At 40.1% G+C, this 20,216-nt stretch overlaps 3 protein-coding genes across 6 annotated transcripts; 2 read left to right on the plus strand and 1 right to left on the minus strand.

Annotated features, from left to right (window-relative positions):
- The first annotated feature begins 3,401 nt into the window (after positions 1–3,401).
- On the plus strand, positions 3,402–5,179 carry LOC104415511 (histidine-containing phosphotransfer protein 1). Its single transcript, XM_010026829.3, has 6 exons — positions 3,402–3,639; positions 3,749–3,879; positions 4,004–4,072; positions 4,404–4,475; positions 4,642–4,714; positions 4,814–5,179. The coding sequence occupies exons 1-6, from the start codon at positions 3,580–3,582 to the stop codon at positions 4,856–4,858; spliced, it is 450 nt and encodes a 149-aa protein (XP_010025131.1). The 5' UTR covers positions 3,402–3,579; the 3' UTR covers positions 4,859–5,179.
- A 1,298-nt stretch (positions 5,180–6,477) lies between these two features.
- On the minus strand, positions 6,478–12,588 carry LOC104415509. Of its 4 annotated transcripts, XM_010026826.3 has the most exons (13): positions 12,262–12,588; positions 11,719–11,896; positions 11,443–11,622; positions 11,261–11,371; positions 10,534–10,848; positions 10,244–10,423; positions 9,866–10,147; positions 9,269–9,391; positions 8,847–9,044; positions 8,441–8,694; positions 7,976–8,177; positions 7,412–7,714; positions 6,479–7,160 (listed from the first exon to the last, which is right to left on the minus strand). In XM_010026826.3, exons 2-13 carry the CDS (start codon positions 11,890–11,892, stop codon positions 6,759–6,761), a joined length of 2,724 nt encoding a protein of 907 aa, XP_010025128.2. In that variant the 5' UTR covers positions 11,893–11,896; positions 12,262–12,588; the 3' UTR covers positions 6,479–6,758. The 4 variants fall into 4 exon arrangements, with proteins under 4 accessions (XP_018715538.2, XP_010025128.2, XP_010025127.2 ...); XM_018859993.2 differs by lacking the exon at positions 12,262–12,588 and having other exon boundaries at positions 6,478–7,160; positions 11,719–11,977; XM_010026825.3 differs by lacking the exon at positions 12,262–12,588 and having other exon boundaries at positions 10,244–10,420; positions 11,719–11,977.
- Positions 12,589–18,912: 6,324 nt separating this feature from the next.
- LOC104415508 (histone H2AX) lies at positions 18,913–20,175 on the plus strand. The gene is made up of 2 exons (XM_010026824.3): positions 18,913–19,259; positions 19,700–20,175. The coding sequence occupies exons 1-2, from the start codon at positions 19,053–19,055 to the stop codon at positions 19,919–19,921; spliced, it is 429 nt and encodes a 142-aa protein (XP_010025126.1). The 5' UTR covers positions 18,913–19,052; the 3' UTR covers positions 19,922–20,175.
- The last annotated feature ends 41 nt before the right edge of the window (positions 20,176–20,216 follow it).

Here is a 20,216-nt window from a genome sequence, read left to right on the forward strand (position 1 = left end):
AGTCCATCAGTGGAGAATAAAGAGAACCAGAGGAAATAAAGGAAAAATGAAAGAAAAAATTCCAAAAAAGATAAATGACGGAAATTCCCTTAACCAAGTTGAAAATGAGACCCTTATTGAAATTAATATAATCACTTCATGCCTTTGTTCGAAATAAAATACACTCAAGCTCTTATTTGAGAAAATGAGAACACTCTATGCACTTATTTGAAAGCAAATTTACGTCAAACCTTTATTTGAGAAAATAGAGGCACGCCGTATCATTATTTGGAATTTTCCCTAAAAATATTAAATTTTACAAAAACGAATTTCAACCAAAATTTCTTTTCCTTAAATTTCGTTTTCATAAAATGATTGCTTTTATCTCATACAAAAATAAATGAATAAATTTTTATTGTTTGTAAAAATATTTAAACATAAATTATTATCAATAATAAAAAAATTATTGGCTAATTACTTCAATCAAGACAAATGATTATTTTTAGAAAGATATTTTTAAATCATTTATCTTTTTTGCAAAAGAAATGGAGCTTTAACTTTTTCAATTTTTCACGCAGGTATGAGGACCATACTTCCTGATAGAAAAAAAGTTTATATGTCAAATAGCGCATTTTTTTTTCTAACAAAAAATGTGAAAAGGCAAAGGGAAATACAAAGAGTACAATTGGAAAATGAGATTTTTTTTTATGAAAAAGACAAGGTCAAAACACAAGTAAAAGAATGAGCATAAGAACTGCAATTCTATTCAGGTCCACTCTCGACTTACGAGTATTAAACGCGCCCTTAAAATGAACGGGTTTCGTTTTGTGCTGACGAAATCTCAAAAGAGTGAGCCTTAAGTATAAAATGACCATGACCTCATGTCTCTATATATACGAAATTTCAAGATCAATTTCTGTTCAAAATGGGTCTATTGAGATTTAATGTTTCAAGAAAGTAATTCTTCGTCATGCTAGAGAGGTTCAATTTAGGGCGTGAAAAGTGATTTAAGATGTGGACCTGAACAAGTCCTTAAACGGCTCGCATGGTTTCTTGGAAAGGTTTCCCTAAAACCCCTCTCCACAAGGCTCTCACCCTCCTCGGGGGAGGGAAGGGTAAGGATCCCACCCTGGATCCCATGATGCCTCATCCCATGAAATACTGGGTCAAGGTACAAGAAACGAAAGGGGCTTCCCCCAGAAATGGGGGAAGTGCGGCGCCGTTGTCTCGCCATAAAATAAAATCAACAGTCATTCTTTTTCTGGGGCAAGATGGCACGTTACAGAGTTCTTTCAGAAATGTAATAATGTCGAAGTGGAACCGAATCAGATGCCCAATATAAAGGTCCCTCTCTTTGAATTACCCTCGTTTCAACACCTGTTGCAATACTGGTTCCGCCCCTAAAACTGCAGCAAAGAGCCCCTCTCACATGATGTCCTCACCTCGCGACAAGTGGCTACCCTGCAATGCGCACACATAAAAAATTCCGATGCCTGTGGGCTCGATCTGATTTAATCGTGAGGCTTTTTCTGGATGGAGACCACGAGGAGATCGCCAATACCGATTCTTTAATGTGGAATATTTTTAACACAGTATCATATCGCTAAAAGGAAATCTGGGCTCGAATAAGCCAATTTATTTAGTTGGATTTATCTCGCTCAATAATTTAATCTAATGAATTTATATGCCAGTTAAGATATATTAATTTTTTAATGTGAGACTTTCCCAACACTATTCACAACACAAAGGGCTTGTTTGGTAATTGACTAGTTCTTGGCTATTTTTTCCTTTTGTTATCTGGAGCAAAAAATAATCCGTTTCATAACGTTAACTAATTTTTCTACTCCCGAAAGTAGATTTGTTTTTAGAATAAATTTGGAACATAATAAAAAATAAAAAAATTATTTCTTTGTTTTCGAAATAATTCTAGAATCAAATTATTTTTTTCTCTTTTTTTTTCTTTTTTTCTTTTTTTTTTCCTCCTCTAGCTAGTTCCAGTGAGGAGGAGGAAGAAGAGAAGGAAAAGAGAAAAGGAAAAAAATCTCTTAAGATTATTTAAAAAATTAAAAGAAATTCTTAGTAAGAAAATTAATAATTGTATCAAACGTATTTATTGTTTTATTTATTTTAAAATTAGAAAATTTGAGTAATTATCAAACGCTTTTAAATGCTTAAAAATATATTCAGGGAACAGAATCGGAAAAAATTATTTCTAAACGAAAATTATTCTCAAAACTATAATGATTATCAAATAGGCCTAAATATAAGCAGCAGCAGCACCTTTGGAATCTACAGAAAACTAATGAAGCCGTTTCGCTTCCAATTTTTTTCCTCAGTGGTTTTCAAACTGTGGGGAAACTTTAGCCACTTAAACACGTGAAATTCTCCATAAAAATTTCATGTTTCTGGTCAAAACAAAAGCAGCCCCCCATTCCCGGGCAAATGAAACCTATTTAACTTCCTTCTTGACTGCATGGAGATGAAGAAAATTCAAGATTTTGTATTTCCCTAAGCTCATTGACTGCACCATCTTCTCCCGATAAGACAACACCGGCGCCACAAGACGACAGGAGATCCGGAAAAGATAAGGAAAAGAAAAGAAAAGAAAGAAGGCAGCAATTTTGATGAGAGAGAATCTCGAAAAGACTGAAAGCATAGGCGTGTGAAATCAAGGGATAAGGGGGAGCAAAAAGCTAAGGGGGAGTAGGAGGTAGATTACTGAAAACGATACGTGCTTGGCCCATCTCCAACTGCAGGTCCAAATGCTTTTTATTTCTTCCTCACTGGGAGAGTTACCAATGCAGGAGGAGATGTCAGAGTTCACAGTTTGTTGTTTGCTGTAGGATTTTCTTTCCTCCGTTCTTTTCCCCCGATGAAGAAACGCAAACCTCCAAAAGAATTCTCACATGCATAGTGAAAGGTGACAAATGGCAATTTTAGCTTCTGGGTCATGTTTAAAGATGCCACTTTGTTCTCTCTTTGCCTCAAGGGAAGCATTTGGTTTCTGATTTCTTGCCACTTGGTCAATTTTTAGTTCAGTCCATAAGTTGATCACCACATGTTCTAAACTCATAAAAGTATTTTCTGGGTACATTAGTAATCGTCTCTTCTTTTGGCATCAGTAACTGTGTAATGCATTTGACGGCTGAAAAGACTCGAACCAATCCAAATAGAGAGAACAAGAAATAAAGCAGAATAAAACAGAGAGGGAGAGAGATTCATCATAATTACTGAAAGAGAGAGAGAGAGAGAGAGAGAGTCATCATAATTACTGAAAGAGAAAGACGATAAGGTGAATGACTGGATGGTCATGGTATCAAGCTTTGGATCTTCTGATGGCTCTTGTTTTGGACTGACTCTATAAGAATTGATGTTATTATGAGTGTGAGATAGTTAAAAAAAAAAAAACAAAAGCAGACACTGCCAGACAAGAGTGACTGCATACACTGTATGAGACAAGCCATTCCTTTGGAATCTTTACTTACATGCACACCCAACCTCAAACTTTCAGTTCAGTGCCATTATAAAACCAACGCGAAAAAACCTTTTTCTGGGTGTCCACAGCTTTTGAATGAATGAAGAATCTCTGAAACTATAACGATGGATGTAGCTCAGTTGAAGCGGCAGTTATTTGAGTACACCACTCTACTATTTCACGAGGTGATAACAGCAAATGTTTTCTCTTTTTTTCTTTTTCTTCTTGTTCTTTTTCTCAAAGAGTACCCTCAAAGAATGAGTTTCTCTCCTCCTTTATTTTGCTGGTGAGAAGGGATTTCTAGATGAGCAGTTCACTCAGCTTCAGCAACTGCAAGATGAGAACAACCCAGACTTTGTTGTGGAGGTGGTGTCACTGTTCTTTGATGACTCTCAGAGGCTTCTCAATGAGCTGGCCAAAGCACTGTGAGATTTATTTTCACCATCCAAATGTGTTTTAATTTTCCAATACCCTTTTTAACATGATATCTCCCCGAATAAATCGGAAGAACTAATGCATTTCTTATTTGTTCCTTTTTTGTGTTTTTAGTGATCAGCAGAATATCGATTTCAAGAAGGTGGATGCTCATGTGCATCAGCTGAAAGGAAGCAGCTCCAGGTACCTGCCATTTTCAAAGGATTGTTCCTTCTTTTAGCATATTAAACTATTTGCTTATAACAACAAAATCATAAGCAGTTTGAGCAACGAACGCCCTTCCCATTAGTCCTCGAGGCAATTCTTGTATAATGAACATGTTCCATTGAATGTTTGTTCAAGGCCTTCTCTGGTCCAAACAGAAGATCACACTCCTTTGGAAAAAGAATGAGCGGAAAAAAAATAGTAAAAGTAGAGACTCGTAGTCATGCATACAAGCTGAGCAATGTTCAGGAATGATGGCTCTTTCAATTTCCAAATCCTGAGCAAGATGAATTGTTCTTTGGAATTACAGCATCGGCGCACAGAGAGTTCAAAGAGTCTGCATTGCCTTCCGCAACTACTGCCAGGACAAAAATGTCGAAGGGTGAGTGAGTCCCTCCCCATCTCCAACATGATTTTTGTGGGGAGAATCAAAGAAAAGAATTTACTTCACAATCTCATCAGGCAACAAAGTTTAAGTTTTTGATAATGATGATCCATTTTAAAACGGTCTTACTTGAAGTGGCCGCTTATTTTTCCTTGTTGTGTAGGTGCCTGAAATGTCTGCAACAAGTAAAGCAAGAGTATTCCCTGCTTAAGAATAAGCTTGAGACTCTGTTCAATGTAAGCAATAAGCATCAAGTAGAAGATCCTACTATTCCAAATTATTTCTGTTATTTCTTTAATTACTCAGAAGTCCTAATGTTCTGTTTGGTTAACCAGCTGGAGAAGCAGATTCTGGCAGCTGGTGGGTCAGCTCCTATGTAATGAAGTGCGAGTGGATTTAGCAGATTTTACAAGATTGAAGAAATGTGACTATGAGTCCATTTATTTTTGCTTTTATCTGAGGAGAGATGGTCCTTTATTTGTTTTTCCTCTCAACCCATTTTCAGCAAGAGCTTGGGTGGCTGCATCAGCTTTTGGTCTTCTCTCGTGGCAAAATCCAAATCAATGAACAGTCAGAAAAGATCAATGTGAATAAACTCTTCATCAGCTTGTCTATGTATTGTTTTGGCAATAAAATTTACCCCATCTTGTTTCCTACTTGTTTCGGTTGCACAAGGTAACATTTTGCGTATTACCCAGTCACCAAAAGCCTACGTGAAAGTGAAGTTTGTATTTTTACAAAGAGGAAGGGGAAAAGGAGCTGATCTCTAGAAGATGATTTCATGGTTTCTAGGACAGCAATCTAATGTTTTGACTTCCTTTTAGACAATGGCCATGTTTATCCTCTCTCTCAGATGTTAATATTCGGAGTCTTTTAAGTCTTTCTTCCAAATCTATCAGACCCTCTTACCAGATTTATCATATACAAGTGAAGTGAACGTCCACCTATACTCAAGAAATAAAATTCGAAATATCGATTTTCTTCGACTTGCACCGAGGGACATGTGTTATTCTTCTATTGACCCAACAAACAGAAAAATGTGAAGCGACCGGCCAGTATAGTTGGCCAGCCAAAACCTGGCAATATAAATTTTATGGGGAGCTGAAGCTGAACATTGGTTGGCAATATTATTTAACTTTGACGATGCTGTCCACATTTTTGTAAAGTATCTTCTAATTTTTTTTTTTTTTTTTTTTTGGAATAAGTTCAGAGGTTCCTGTTTCAATAGCATTATCTTTTTTGTTTCTTTGATCACCAAATCTTGATGTCAATTGCACATGAATTGAACTGATGGACTTTTCTGAGGTCAACTGTTGTCGCCCATGGTTGGCGGATGTCTCCTTGTCTGAGGTTTAAGTGCGAATAAGACCGAAAGACCTTTAATTTAACGTCACAAGGCCGCACAAGAGGCCGAAAGGACTCTTGTAGTGGCCGAAAGGGTTCGATAAATTATATCTTGTTGTACAACTTCCAAGAAGATCAAATTGCTGTGCCAACCTCCAATCAAATTAGCTCCATCATTTTCCTCTCTCTACTTTTCTTATTTCTCTTCGTCGGCTTATTGTGGCCAAACGAATCATCACTCTTCAAGAACGAGTACTACTCGTCCTTGAAAAAGCACTTGCACCAACACATTCGATTCTTCATCAGCTCCATCCATCACATGTCTGAACGGGCATATGGATATTTTGTTTGTTTTCCTCTTTATTCCGCTCTCTGTCTAAGGTCACTTTTGATAACAACTGACAATTGTCATTCTCATCATTTGACAGAGTAGCTTCAAATTGTTTATCACTGTTTTGTGAATAGTGCGAGCCACACCCGGTGATGAGTATCGAGACACGTGAAATGCATAAAGAACTGCAACTAGCGACAAAAAATAGTAGTGTTTCCACTGAGACATAGGACAAACCTTAAAAGGGTTAAAAAGAGGTTGTTTTGGAGGTCCTAAACTGATTCCCTTCCATGCTTCTAGTATTTTAACGCGGTCAAACTATGCCAAAAAACAAGAAGATAGATGCTCTTATGTCCTTTTCACTGTGTCACAAGCTCTACTATCATTTCTGGTGCTGATGCACGCATGTAGAGATTTGGAGGGAACATATACCTCTTGAAGGACTTTGTATCATCCTATGTTGACAATTTTATAATTAAAGCTTCCATATCTCCAAAATCTAAACTAATCTTCACCACATGGCTTTTCGCCAAGCAACTGCAACAACTCTTAAAATTCTCGCTCTTCTTATTAGTCAATAGCGGCCCACACGCCGTCCATGTTTTCTACTGTTTTCTAGTTTTTATGCAGACCATCAAGTGTAAACAAAGCAAAAACAGAATCAGTCCGAATTCTAAGGGCAAGAGATTACTGGTTTCCCTCATGACTACTGTCACTCCGGCATGGAGTTCTGTATTTACTCTTTGTGGCTCACCGTAGGTCCCCAATACAGCAGACTGTCTTTCATTACCCAGTACTTCCGCAAAATGCTCGTAGTAGGCCTCCTCATTAATGCTTCTCAAAATCTTCACTGGTTTTCCTCGCTTTTCATCAATGATCATTTGTCCGATTTTCGATTCATCTCCATCTGCCAAGACTTTGAGAGGCTTGAACTGGAAAGTCCCGTTTAAGTGAGAAATATTGCTGGCCAATATCACTGCTCCCAGAATTTCCCCCAAAAATAAATCCTGCATAGTGATATATTGTAAAGTAGATCTTGTAGATGTGTCAATTCTCAAAACAGAAAAATGTGCAATCATTGCCATATGTCCTCAGAGTTTTCTTCCCTAAATACTTGGATTAATGCAGTACTACTGCTCTGTGATCAATCATCTTTGACAAAGTAAATTGCTTTAACTGTGGTATTATTCAGAGAGTAAAAATTCACATGTGCACGACCTTCAGCTAATTCAAGGATGTGATGATTAAGCTCTCTTACCGTGTGACGATATCTGTTATGTTTCTGCTGCAAGTTCCACAGAGTCGTAAGCAAATGATGGGCCAACGAAGCTTCAGGAGTCCTCTTTGCAATTCGTAATTTGTTTAATATCATCGGGAAGGAACTGACCCTCCTTTGCATACCGAGAGGAATGAGTGTTATGTCAAGTCCCGAGGCAAAAACGGCCTTCGCAGCTAGAGGATCAAGAAACATGTTGAATTCTGCGAATTTGTTGCAGGGTACAGTAAAGAGATTTCCTCTTTCATTGCCATCGCCAACATGTCCCCCAACAACATATATATCCTGCAAAATTGAATCGAGATAGTGGAAAATTTCATCATATAGGCCCTTTTTATTTTCTTTTTGCAAGGAAGCAGATAAAATAGAATTGTCACGACATTCATAATGTGATTTCAAACATGTGCAAAATGACCTAAAAAAGAAATTCTCAGTTTCTAACACTCTAAAACTAATAACTCTGAAATTCAAGCGCAATCACTGATATTAACGGATGATTTATACTTAAATCTGTGATGACAAATTTATCCTTCTCACTGGATTTACCTGGATCATCGAGCTTGAGTTTGTCAAATGAATGATCGAGGCCAAGTTTGTTAAGGGTCCATTGCTCAATATGGTAATTTTGTCTGCTGGGTCTAGTGATTTGGTGACAGATTTCCAGACATCAACTGCAAGAGGCTGTCTAAATTCAGGGTGATCAGTATTTCGAGGAGCTCCATACCTCATGGAATTTTCTGCCGTGTATCTGACACAGAAGTTAAGAGCCGAGATCAGCATGTTCTGAAAGATGCAAATGCATTAGTTATTTTTCCTCCCCTAAGTTACAGAAACGAATTACTAAATATGCTAAGCTAGAAAGTGTCGAGTGAATAAAAAGCAAGACGGCCTATCATATGTGCAACCATAAGCTATCTGATGTCTCTTATTGAGGCAGACAACATGCATAATGGGACAGAAGAATAATCAACTTGTGCAAAAGAGAGAAGTAAAAATGAGAGGTGCAAAAACCTTCTAGGACTACTAGGCAAATCACGAGATAATCCATAGAGCGTGTCGGAATCTAAGAAGCCACCACCACCATGAGGAATGGCCTTTCTGTACTTGCAGTCCCCTATAGCAGGAAAAGTTGGATCTGTCTGTTCATGTGCAAATGCATCTCCAAGACCAACCGGAATATCATCCCGACCCATCATGTGTAACACATCATAAACAATGTCAACTGTTGCAGCGGTAGCCCAGCCAGTTGAACCAGCTATTATGCCCTATTTGTCCATAAGCACATTAGCAGCAGTTCTTAGATATGGTTTAGGGAGAATTTGAGCTACACATCATAAAGTTTAAAAGGGCTCCAACAATTATCAATTGTTTCCTGAGTCTGATTTGTCAATGAGTGGTGCACAGTCGCAATTCCTACCTTAAGTTCGATTATTTCCCTCGGTACTTTCAAAAGATACAAAAGAGACAGAAAATCTCCAGCACTCATATCCATGTCGAAGACAACTGGTTTTCCGGTGGACTTAATATCACCGTCTGGCATAAGCACAATTTCTTTGTACTGAGGACACTGTGTGGTGATGTTGAACCTTCCACTTTGTTCGGGATTGTTTAAAACCTGAAACATCACCAAGAATCTCGTCAATTGTGCTAAGATAAATAACATCAGCTTAAACAATGGACTACGAAGCTATCTATCTGCGTGGCATTATCCTTCCTAGTGCTGTCAAGCCACTCAAAATTCGTCTTCATAGACATATAAAAGAAAGATAACCTTCTTCATTTCAAATAGTGAAAACAGAACATATTGCGCTTCAGACAAAAGATCTCACGATAGTTTACATTCAAGAAGCTTTCATAGAACTCTTTGGTCAGTGAGCTTTTGAAGTCTTGACTTGGCTTGGCTTTTGTTGCGACAAGAACGCGCACTGCTTCTGGACCAGTTACCTCCTCTGTGTAACCATCCTACAATAAAGCTTAATTGATGACATCAGCATAGCTTATAATATATAATCATGCGCTTCATCTTTATGGGTAGTAAATGAAAATAGCGATGGCCTAATCAACCATTAAATGCAGCAGTACAGGATATTGCTCGCGAAACATTCATGCCCTGGAAGTGGAAGATGGGCTTTACTTATAGGGTTTGTAAGCACTTTCTCAAGCGTGTAGCAGGTCTTGCTCACCTGAGTTTTGCTGTGAATAAAATACTAACTCATAGAAAGTAGAAATATTGATGCGCAAGGCACGGAAATTATCACCACAAAGTCATATAATTCTTGTTTTTGGTCGAAAAATTCATATAATTCTAATGGTAAAGTAAAAGTAACTTATCGACTAATACTGACTTATCGGAAAGCATGAAACATTAATGGCCTAGGCACATGTATTATTACCACAAAGTCTTATAATTCTACTGGGACAGGTAAAAGTAACTACCTGACACGTCCCTTTATCCTCTGCTTCGCAAAAGGGATCTCGCATTCCCATCTGAATATGACCACTATGCACTCCATTGTTCCTTAGTCTGAACTTTGGGACAGGAAGCCCATCAAAGAAGGGATTGGAGCCATCTGAAACTCCGTAAGGTTTGTTCGAAGTAACAACTGTGATGTTCATGTACTCCATCTCAGCAAATGCATTTTCCTCTTCCAAGTTTTGCTGATTTCGCATTTTAGATATTGCCACTCCAGCCATAAACGAGTCCCACATGCAATAGTTCTGGGAAGTGATCATTTCATGAATGACCAATCTTGTCTAGGCAACTACAGCACTATTCTCAATAGTTCTGGAAAATAGAAATGTGTCAGGACGTACCTCATGAAAACCATCATTGAACCAAGTATCGTGAACCATTTTCAATGATTGGAAACAGTACTGCGCCTCATATGTATCTTGCCTCCTTTCGAATGCCTGGAAGAAGTTCTTATCAACAGGAATGGTTCTCGTTGCGTCCAGAGGAACAAGTGTGACCGGGATTCCTGAATGAAGTACCTGCTGCAAAACACTCTTAGGATAGACAAGACCTTGAATGCTTACGACTCTCTTATCCTAATGCAATGTATCATCATTTACAAACTAAGAGAGCATCAAGATTACAAATTTACCTCATATGCAGCAAAAGGATCTCCAAAAAAGTTGAACTCCGCATACGGGTTGCTATCTTGAGGAAACAAGTTTCCAATGTTAGCACAGACAGCTGGTTGAGAAGAGTCACTGACTTTCGAGCAAGTGGACCTAATAGCACCACCCATGGCATATATGTGCTCGACATTTCTCTTCAGATGAGGATTGGTCATGAGAAAAAGCGCAAAATTGGTATGTGTCCCCATTAGAAATACCGTGATAGGACCTGAAGCTATCGCATCTTTCATCACTTGCTGCGCACTAGCTTGCTTGAGAGGAATATATTTCCTGTGACCCTGATAATATGAAGTTGCTAGAGCCAGATCTAGAATATAAATATTTAATTCAGAGGAAAAATAATACGTCGCAGTGGCAAACCAACCTCAACACTTGAGAACAGAAGATGAAGGCAACAGCTATCCCATATGGTAAAAGTCTAAATATATTTGGCTTAGAATTAAGTAACATCGTGAAGCCGTTTCTGTCTACGAAAAATGAGCATGAAACAATCTGTAGCAACTAACTAAATACATCATGGCAAAAATGGCCTTTGACCGTCCAGCACAACAACATATTACTCCTGTCTGAAAAAAAATGAAGTTGTAAGAGGCATACATCAAGCACTAGACCATAGTAAACACAGACAATCTGCATTAATGACAGTACATGGGGATGCTCGATGTGATTGACCGCATTAAATTTGGCTACCTTCGGAAGAAACCCCTTTCTTAAGCCGTAGTTTGTGTTGATATCCAACCGTCCCCTTAGACCCAGCGGGATCGCTTGTCTATACCGGCACCCTCCCTCTGTTGACATTCCCTGTGAGAGAATGATGTGATTAATAAATAGAAACTAGAATTTAAGCATTGAAATGAGCTTTATAGAAACACCTGGTCAAGAATAGGAAGATAACCGCCAACTTCTGGCATGATAACCCCATCTGGCGAAATACCACCTTCACCACCCACCCCAACTGGAATATCGTCGCGATTCATCATGAAAAGGATATCATATAAATGATTGACTGCATGCCCGGCATCGCTCCATCCATTTGCATTAATAGTAATCGCCTGCAGTGATTTGTTAGCATCATTCAGGCTTATATGCAAGTTTCTACCCTGGTTGAATTTAAAAGAGCTGCTCAAACTTCAAAGAAAAGAAATGACCTGTAAGTCAAATTCACTCCTGTTCTGTTTCAACAGATAAAAGAGAGCGAAAATGTCATCAATGTCGAGATCAGTATCGACAAGAATCTGGCGAGGCCTAGCGTCCAAAATGTTCATCATAAATCCGCCACATCCGATCAACACCATCATTCGAAGAATTCCAGTCGACACCATGGTTCTGTGGTCCAATCCCAGATGGAAAGAAAATTTCATCCAATCATGAAATCCAAAATGTCATGGAGAAAATGCGAAGCATGTATTCGGTACTGGTTGACTGAGGTACAGTTTTCAACACTCTTCTCATAGCTTGCCAATGAATCAACTTTTAAATTAAAGAGAAAAAAAGAAGGAACTTTTCACTTCAAAGTGATTTATACAATAATGACATGCACATCAGCTGGGAATTCTTTTCCATGCAAAAGCAAGACAATTTTTCTGCTATGGCCTACTTACTTTCTGGCAAGTAAACAATCTGATATCATCTAGAGAAATTCTCCATAAGAGAACCGTAAACAAGGCAACAAAAGAAAACTCAACGATTACCTGATAATAAAGAGCTCCTAGAGAATCCTTATTTGTTGGAAAACTCTATTCAGACTATCATAAATTTTCTTTCGAATGGACAAACATTTCTTCCTTTCATCTTATCATGGAACTAATCCACCTTCATAAGGTGAGCTCTTTATTAGGGATGCCAAACCACGGAGGTGGTTTTGTATGGTAGTGCTGATCATGGAAGGTGGTTTTGTATGGTAGTGCTGATCATAGAAGGTGGTTTTGTTTGGTAGTGCTGATCATGGAAAATCTATCGGCTCTGAAGGAGAAAGAGGGGACAGGTTCCATGTGTGTCCATGAGAGACATGGAAGAAGGTCAATATAGATTGGGAGGATGGTGGGCAAAATCTGGGAATGAGATGATGAGTACTTTTGGAAAGGCCAATGAATGAATGGAGCACAAAAGGCAAATGTGGGTCTAAAGCCTATCTCGATTTACCATGTAAAGTTGGTGTAGAAATGAAAGTGGACCATTTGTCTCCCACTTTTATCTCTACTTTTCTGGGCGAATGTTCAAGAGTTTTGGTCAATTGGTGGAGACAACTCTTTTTCAGGCACAGCACGAGTGCCCCTTTCGTTGTCATGGCTCAAGCTTCCTAGAACTCCTTGTCGTTTAGTCATTCAGCCATGGCTGAGAGTGAGAGTTTGTTGGGTTAAATTTGTGCAGTCAAATGTTCCAAGAATGGCCCCTCATCTTTCCTTATGTGGGAATTGCCTTGTTTTTGTGTCCATTTTTTTCCAGTGCAGAGGGTTTGTAAGGTCAATTATGTGTGATTTATGATGTGCATGGTAAGTAATTTGGCTTAAATCACTTCTTTTTTTGACCAAAACGCCAAGAAGGACAGTCTAAAAACACATGGAATCCATACTTTTATCGGGGAGCAAATCAAGGGCATGCTCCTCTCTCCTCTCTTTTTTTCTTCCAAAGCGAAGCAGCTTCATTTAAATAGCAAAACTCGAATTACAACGGAAGTTAACATCCAAACGTAACAAGTCCCAAAGGGGTTTGGGGGCTCAGAAAGCCAATTAGAAAGAAGGAAGCCTAGCCTATTCGATGGGGAATTCAGCAATCTACTCTACTATTGATACTTATAATTGTTTGGTTGGCACATGCTTGTCAGGGGGGTAAGAAATATATATATATAGCTACAGTCACGCGCATAAAGCATAGGTGATATCTAATGCATGTCGGACTCTATCGACGGACATTAGGGCATATATACGGTGAGTGACAATGAAATAAAGGAATACAACGTGTTCAATTAAATTAAAGCCCAATTGAATAAACGGGCTGCACCACGATCATCAGCATAAAATTCGGCCACTAGCCATCCAAGTTGAATTTCCGGAAAAATAAATAATTAAGTAATTAATTTCGAAAAATAATTTTAAATACAAGAAATTCAATTTAGTTTAAAATAAAGCCCGATTAAACAAAACTAATTTCGCTACTTACTATCAGCGTAATATTCACATCATTATCACTGTCAATTTTCTAAAAATAAATAAATAATTAATTAATTTCGAAAATTAATATTTAAATGCCAAAATTCATTTATGCCCGACTTATGAGTGGAAATCGGGTTAGGGGTCGGAAAATTTCGAGATGCTTCCAACAATTAGTAGACCACGTCTACTTGCTAATGCACAATCAATTTATTTAAATCACATCACAATTAACTAATAATTGCTAATTCCTAATCTAACAACCTAAATAACAATTAATTAAAACTAAACCAACCTAAAGCAATTAGCCAACTAACCGTTGAAACACGACAACGAACAGTTGGCAACTATACCATTATCTTCATGGTGAGTGTTGAGCAATAGTGAAAGTGAGGATGAAGATGATGATGGAGAAGAGTGCGCAAAATGGTATTCCCGGGTTAAAGGAGGCGGGAAAGATATGATGAACGAGCAAACGAAGGTTTTTTTTGATCCGAAACGTTCGAAAAAAACAAGACGAAGGCCATACAGATTATAGGATTGATGGGTGTTTACTTCCAAGGATGGCTTATGAAGGACAAGGGAGAATTAGTTTCCTTCTTATGATCATCCATTTGAAGAGATGCAATGCTAAACAATTTAGGGAAGCAAATGTTTCGGCTCTTCATTAGAAACACTAAGACCTTTGTAAGAGCTAGGTGTTCGCAGCAAATTGAACAAGGACAATTAGAGGCCTACGGTATACTTGTTCAAAATTTGATGACATAGTTATCGAAGCACTTCTTTGAGATAACAATCTTTGGTGAAGCAGGTGATTCCTGGTTCCTAAAATTTGAACATTTGGAGATAACAAATGGGGGCGGGGTGCGCGACACCATAAAAGGTAATGTTTGCATAAACTTTTAGGGCAAAGATTTGTTTACTTTTTTTTATATTTTCAATTATTGGGGACTTGTTGCGTCGACAAAGAGGGGACAAAAAGAAAAGATGCTTCAATTAACAAAGGATGGTTATGATGCACCCCACCAGACCAAGCATGGTGTATGCCTTGAGGAATTCAAGTGTGATAACATTGATAACAACATCTGAAGCATTCAATGGGAGGATAATACATGCTAGATGTAAACCACCATCTCGATGCTTGAAGACATACGCGTTTTGGTCATGACTTGAGACACTTTGAAAACACGACAACGAACAGTTGGCAACTTTTCCAATAGAGACACTTTGAATAGTACTCGAGGTGCCAAGATAGTCAGCATCGAAGACGCAAGTTGTAAAATGAGCAATCGCTATTTGGAAATCTAGTCACGGAATAGCCATTTTTAACTACACAATCGTCAAAACATGACTAGGATGTTTATATGAAATATGGACAACATGATCTACAAGAATAATGGGACATGGTAAAGCCAGTGGCAATTTCTAGAGAATTTGCAGACGCTGAATGATTATCATATCTTCATTATAAATACCACCAATCATCTAGCGAGAATCCCCGATAAATCAATCAAAATGTTATTTTTTTCTTTACTTTTCCTGTATTGCACTTCAATTTCCTTTGTTATAGCATTCGGATTCTCGTTGTTGATTGGATTCCGGTGTGTTTCTCTATCCTAGTGCATCGTTGTCGATTAAATTTTAACGTTACATCTTACTATCACGACATAGTGTTGTCGATTAAATTCTGGTGTTGTATCTTATTATCCTCAACTCGTGTTATTGATTAAATTTTGGCATAAGTCAAGACTGGTTTTGGAATTTGTGGGTGTTGTCGTAGACTAAATTCCGACTCCGCCTAAGATTGTATTGTGTCGATTGGACCAAAGAAATTCAATTCCTTATTGCATGAGATGTCCTTTGTTCGGAGTTGGCACAGAATCCCCGTCCCCTCTAAAAAAATCGAAGTACAACTTTTGATAAAAGAGATTTCGTCGTGAGAACAATTCCGATGAAGCATCTGCACAATAGTTTTCTTCTCGTGGACGATGGACTACCACACCACGCTATCCAGCTGGGCCAAGAAATTTCTGCAATCCTCAATTAAGTGTTGAATGGCCCATGGGCTGGAAACGTTGTCCAAGAGAATCTTTCTCCACGATTGAGGGCCCGTTTGGTTCAATTTTGTGGAAATGACTTTGAGAAAATGCAAATATCTTTGAGGTAAAAGAGTTTTCCAAAATGTTATACCGTTTGGTAAATTGCAATCTCAAATAGTATTGAAAAATAACTTTAGCATAAATACCGTTTGACAAAACTTACATTTGAAATTGGCTTTTGCTATTTTTTTTTTTTTTAAGCCTGAAAATCAAATCCAACGATCGGCTAACTATCGGCCAACTGTCGGATGGCCAAATCTAGCCGTCGGACCGCCAGATCAAGCGGCCTGAGGTTGCGGAGGCCAAATCTAGCGGCCTGAGGTTGCGTCGCTTGGTCATGTGAGCTAAGCGGCGCGAATTGAGGCGGCGTCGCCTGGTTTGAGCGCATCAGGCAACGTCGTTTGGGTCGCGGTTGCGCCACCCCAGTTGATGGTCACCGGGGACACGCGACCCCCAAGCGACGGTGGTGGCTGCCGGAGAAGACCCACTCTCGGGCGGGGAAGACGAAGATGAACAGGGTAGAAAGATGAATAGTGAACTTGTAGGTGGCGTCGCCTAGTTTGAGCGCGCCAGGCAACGCCGCCTGGGTTGCGGGTCGCGCCACCCCAGGCGGTGGTCACTGGGGATGCGTGACCCCCAGGCGGCAGTGGCGGCGGTTGGAGAAGCCCGACTCTCAAGCGGGGAAGACGAAGACGAATGAGGTAAAAGATGAATAGTGAACTTGCATTTCCAAAAATTCCCAATGCTCAAAACTGGTCTGGAGTTGTATTGGGCTTTCAGCATTTGGAATGCTGATATTTGATCAATGAGCTTTCAAAAATATTTGCCAAACACAAAATATTTTCCCAAAGCCCTTTGAGAAAGCTGAATCAAACAGGGCTACTTTTTGCTGTCTTGCATGCACATTTCTGTTTCCGTACTTTCGTACAGTAGTTTTGAGTCCTCGATCCAACACTTCAAGGCTTCTCGTACAGCTAAGTAGGGGTGAGCATGGTTCGAGTTGGGCCGATTCACCCCCTAACCCTAGGACCAATCCGCACAATGCCGGTCCTCAATTTTTGGGACCAAGGACTGGACCGACCCAATGGGTTTGGTCCAGTTTCAAGGTCAACCCGGAACCAATCGATAATTTTAAATTTCATTTTTTGTACTCCTTAAAAAAGCAATTAAGGATCGGACTAACCCAATGAGTTCGGTCCAGTTTCAAGGTCAACCTAGAACTAACCAATAATTTTTTATTTCATTTTTTGTACTCCTTGAAAGAGCAATTGAGAACCGTACTGACTTAATGGGTTCGATGATGAGCAAGGTCAGCTAAAAAAGGCAAGCGGTGAGGGTCAAATGCGATGAGCGTCAAACAGAATGAGCATCGAATGCCGAGAAGCAACAAGCCAAGCGAGCATCAAGCGACGAGCGGTACGAGTGACCCAAAGCGAGTGAGGCGAGTGTCGAGTGGCCAGCAGAGTTTTTTATACCTTTTTGGACGCTGTGAGGATTATTTATAAAAACATTTTCCTAATTTGTAAATTATGACTATTGACGCCATAAAATACATTAAAAATCTAAATTATTACAGAATAATGTAAAATTACTTGAATTCCTCACTAAAGAGCTGTTTAATGTTGTTGGCGCCATTTATTTTAAGGTTTTATCTATAAAAAATTATAAATAATATATTAGATATATATATTCAGAGTTGATCCGGATTAGATTAATTCGGAATTCTCATAACCAATGACCGACTCGCATAATGCTGATCCAGGAATTCTAGGACCAAGGACCAACTTAGTTTCCCTAGGAATCGGACCAGGGACGCGGGGTCGGTCCGGTCCAGGTTGGTCTAGGGTTGACCCTGGACCGATACTCACCCCTACAGCTAGGGCTCCCATTTGAGTGGCATTTCTCTTGCTACATTGGCTCTCCAAGCATCCCGATATTTGGTCTTGCCTAATTTTAAAAAAAAGTAAAGTCTAGTGTCGGGTATTGTTAACATAGATTCGGGTTAGGCCGCAACTCATCCTTCCTCGCATGAATTCCAATCATCTCGTGAACCGGGCATTCTACACTTGACAAATAAGAAAGCTGAGGAATATTTTTTGGACTCTTTGATGCTCGAGCCAATGTGAGCTTTAAGTAATGGCTAAATTTTTGGACCTTCTAATGCTTGAGCCAGTTTGAGCTTTAAGTGACACATGAAATTAATTGAGTAATGGCTAAATTTTTTGGACCCTCACCTAGGCAAGGCTACTCATCACCTTTGGCCCTTGGCTGGTCATCGGCAAAAGGAATAATAAAGAAAAAAAATTGCAAAAAAAAAATATTAAGATATTATTAACATTTATCCATGTCAGTGTTGGTCATGTCACGCAGGACTGCTGTCGTTCTCCTTAGCAAATTTCAATCAAAATTGGTCAAGTGGAGTCAATTGATAAAATGTGAAGATGTTTATAACTTAATTGATAAATTGAAAGGTCTATGAATAAATTAGCATGATTGCAATAAGTTTAGCACTTTCTAAAAAATTTCCCCACTGAAGCGGTCCATTTTCGCACCCAATCCAATGGCAAGCCATGCTCTCGCTGTCCTCTCTCTAGTTGATCTCACCACGGAATCTCGAGCCCCAGTTATCTCGATCGCCGACGATCGATGTCAAGGTCACCGTGGGCCCCCCTTATGTCGACCGCCGACAACCGCCACAAACTGACCAGCACCTCCGCCACGACCACCCTTGGGGTGTGGTTTCCGCCACTAACCTCCCCATCATTTTCTTTAGCCCACCCATAAGTCCAAAAACTGGGCCGAACACCCGAGCCCAGAACACCCCAATCCCGCAAGCCAGCCCATGGGCGAAGCCCGCACGGGGGGCCCACCCGGTACGACGCCGGGCCGGCGCCCCGAATTACACGGCGCGCGCGAAAGAAGCATCGAGTCGAAGTTCGCGAAAAAGCCCCTCAAAAGAACTCGCGCTCGCTTCCTTTTCCCGCGAGAATCAGATCCGACGGCCCTCGCCCCCGCCACGCTGGCGATCCGCGCGACCCCGGATCCGACCAATCGCCTCGACATCTTGCGCCCTATAAATATTCTTCCGCACCCACCATTTTCCCCCACCGATCTTTCTCTCCATCTCGAATCGGCGCTACCGATCTCCGCTCGCGATCGCCCCTCCCAAAAATCGTACGGCGTTTTTCTAGGGTTTCGCGGTTGTTGTCCAGTTCTTCTGTCGAATCGGAGAAGATGAGCTCAAAGGAAGGCGGCGGCGGCGGCAAGGGAGGGAGGGGCAAGCCCAAGTCCTCCAAGTCGGTGTCCCGGTCGCAGAAGGCCGGCCTGCAGTTCCCCGTCGGCAGGATTGCTCGGTTCCTCAAGGCCGGGAAGTACGCCGAGCGGGTCGGCGCCGGAGCCCCGGTCTACCTCTCCGCCGTCCTGGAGTACCTCGCCGCTGAGGTTCGATTTTAGTTTTTTGTTTCGGCTCGATTGGTGTTGGGTTGCCTTTTGAGGTTCCTTGAATGGGTGGGTGAAGTCTAGGGTTTGATGAAGTCGTCGCTCGGCTCTGGAAGGGGCTTTGGTGATGGGTTGATTTTCCATGGATTGGTGTCTGTTGATAGAAAGTTTTCAACTTCTTCGTTCTGGTTGTCTTTGCGAATGATTGTTCGGGCTTTGCTCTTCGTCGCTTGATTGTCAATGTCCATTTGTGTGCGATAAGAATCGATTCTCCAGCATATGGAAAACAGAAATTCTCATTTATTTTTTTGGGTCGTTCCGTCGTCTGGGGTTTTGTGGATCGTTTTGATTTTGTTTGTGGACGCTCATTCAAGCCCTCGAACCTGTTTGTTAAGTTTGGTTTCGTGGTTTAGTCTAAAAAGGTTTTTTTGGATGGGTTTTAGGTGTTGGAACTTGCTGGAAATGCTGCCAGAGACAACAAGAAGAACAGGATCGTCCCAAGGCACATCCAGCTCGCGGTGAGGAACGATGAGGAGTTGAGCAAGCTCCTGGGTTCCGTGACCATTGCTAATGGAGGAGTGTTGCCCAACATTCACCAGACCCTGTTGCCGAAGAAGATGGGCAAAGGGAAGGGGGACATTGGATCTGCTTCTCAGGAGTTTTAGGGAGTTTTTCTCGTTTGTAGCTTGGGATCTTGTATCAGAGATTTTGTCATGGGATGATTTCTAGTGTATATGTTTGAATATGGGTCTTTCGGGGTTCTCTGGCTGGGAATTCTAATATCATATTAGGATCATGTTTGAATCAAATCAAAAGGGTTTTTCTTTGTTCATGTTTTCAGATGAATGGATCTATTGATATTGAAATTGGACAAGTGGTATCTTCACTAATGTGAATGTACACCAAATAGAGACCAAAAGAGGGTCAATATCTTGAGTTTGAGACAGTGCAATTTGTTGC

Source organism: Eucalyptus grandis, chromosome 3, assembly GCF_016545825.1.
Source record: "Eucalyptus grandis isolate ANBG69807.140 chromosome 3, ASM1654582v1, whole genome shotgun sequence".
Taxonomy (NCBI): domain Eukaryota; kingdom Viridiplantae; phylum Streptophyta; class Magnoliopsida; order Myrtales; family Myrtaceae; genus Eucalyptus; species Eucalyptus grandis.

Excerpts from the sequence above, each read along its gene's own strand:
- LOC104415509 (XM_018859993.2), bottom strand. The coding sequence starts at position 11,931 with ATGAAATTTTCTTTCCATCTGGGATTGGACCACAGAACCATGGTGTCG. Across the intron at positions 10,424-10,533 it reads ATCCTTTTGCTGCATATGAG|CAGGTACTTCATTCAGGAAT; the intron begins GTAAATTTGTAA and ends AGTGTTTTGCAG. Across the intron at positions 9,392-9,865 it reads AGGATAAAGGGACGTGTCAG|GATGGTTACACAGAGGAGGT; the intron begins GTAGTTACTTTT and ends GCTTTATTGTAG.
- LOC104415508 (XM_010026824.3), top strand. The coding sequence starts at position 19,053 with ATGAGCTCAAAGGAAGGCGGCGGCGGCGGCAAGGGAGGGAGGGGCAAG. Across the intron at positions 19,260-19,699 it reads TGGAGTACCTCGCCGCTGAG|GTGTTGGAACTTGCTGGAAA; the intron begins GTTCGATTTTAG and ends GATGGGTTTTAG.
- LOC104415511 (XM_010026829.3), top strand. The coding sequence starts at position 3,580 with ATGGATGTAGCTCAGTTGAAGCGGCAGTTATTTGAGTACACCACTCTA. Across the intron at positions 3,640-3,748 it reads CCACTCTACTATTTCACGAG|GGATTTCTAGATGAGCAGTT; the intron begins GTGATAACAGCA and ends GCTGGTGAGAAG. Across the intron at positions 3,880-4,003 it reads AATGAGCTGGCCAAAGCACT|TGATCAGCAGAATATCGATT; the intron begins GTGAGATTTATT and ends TTGTGTTTTTAG.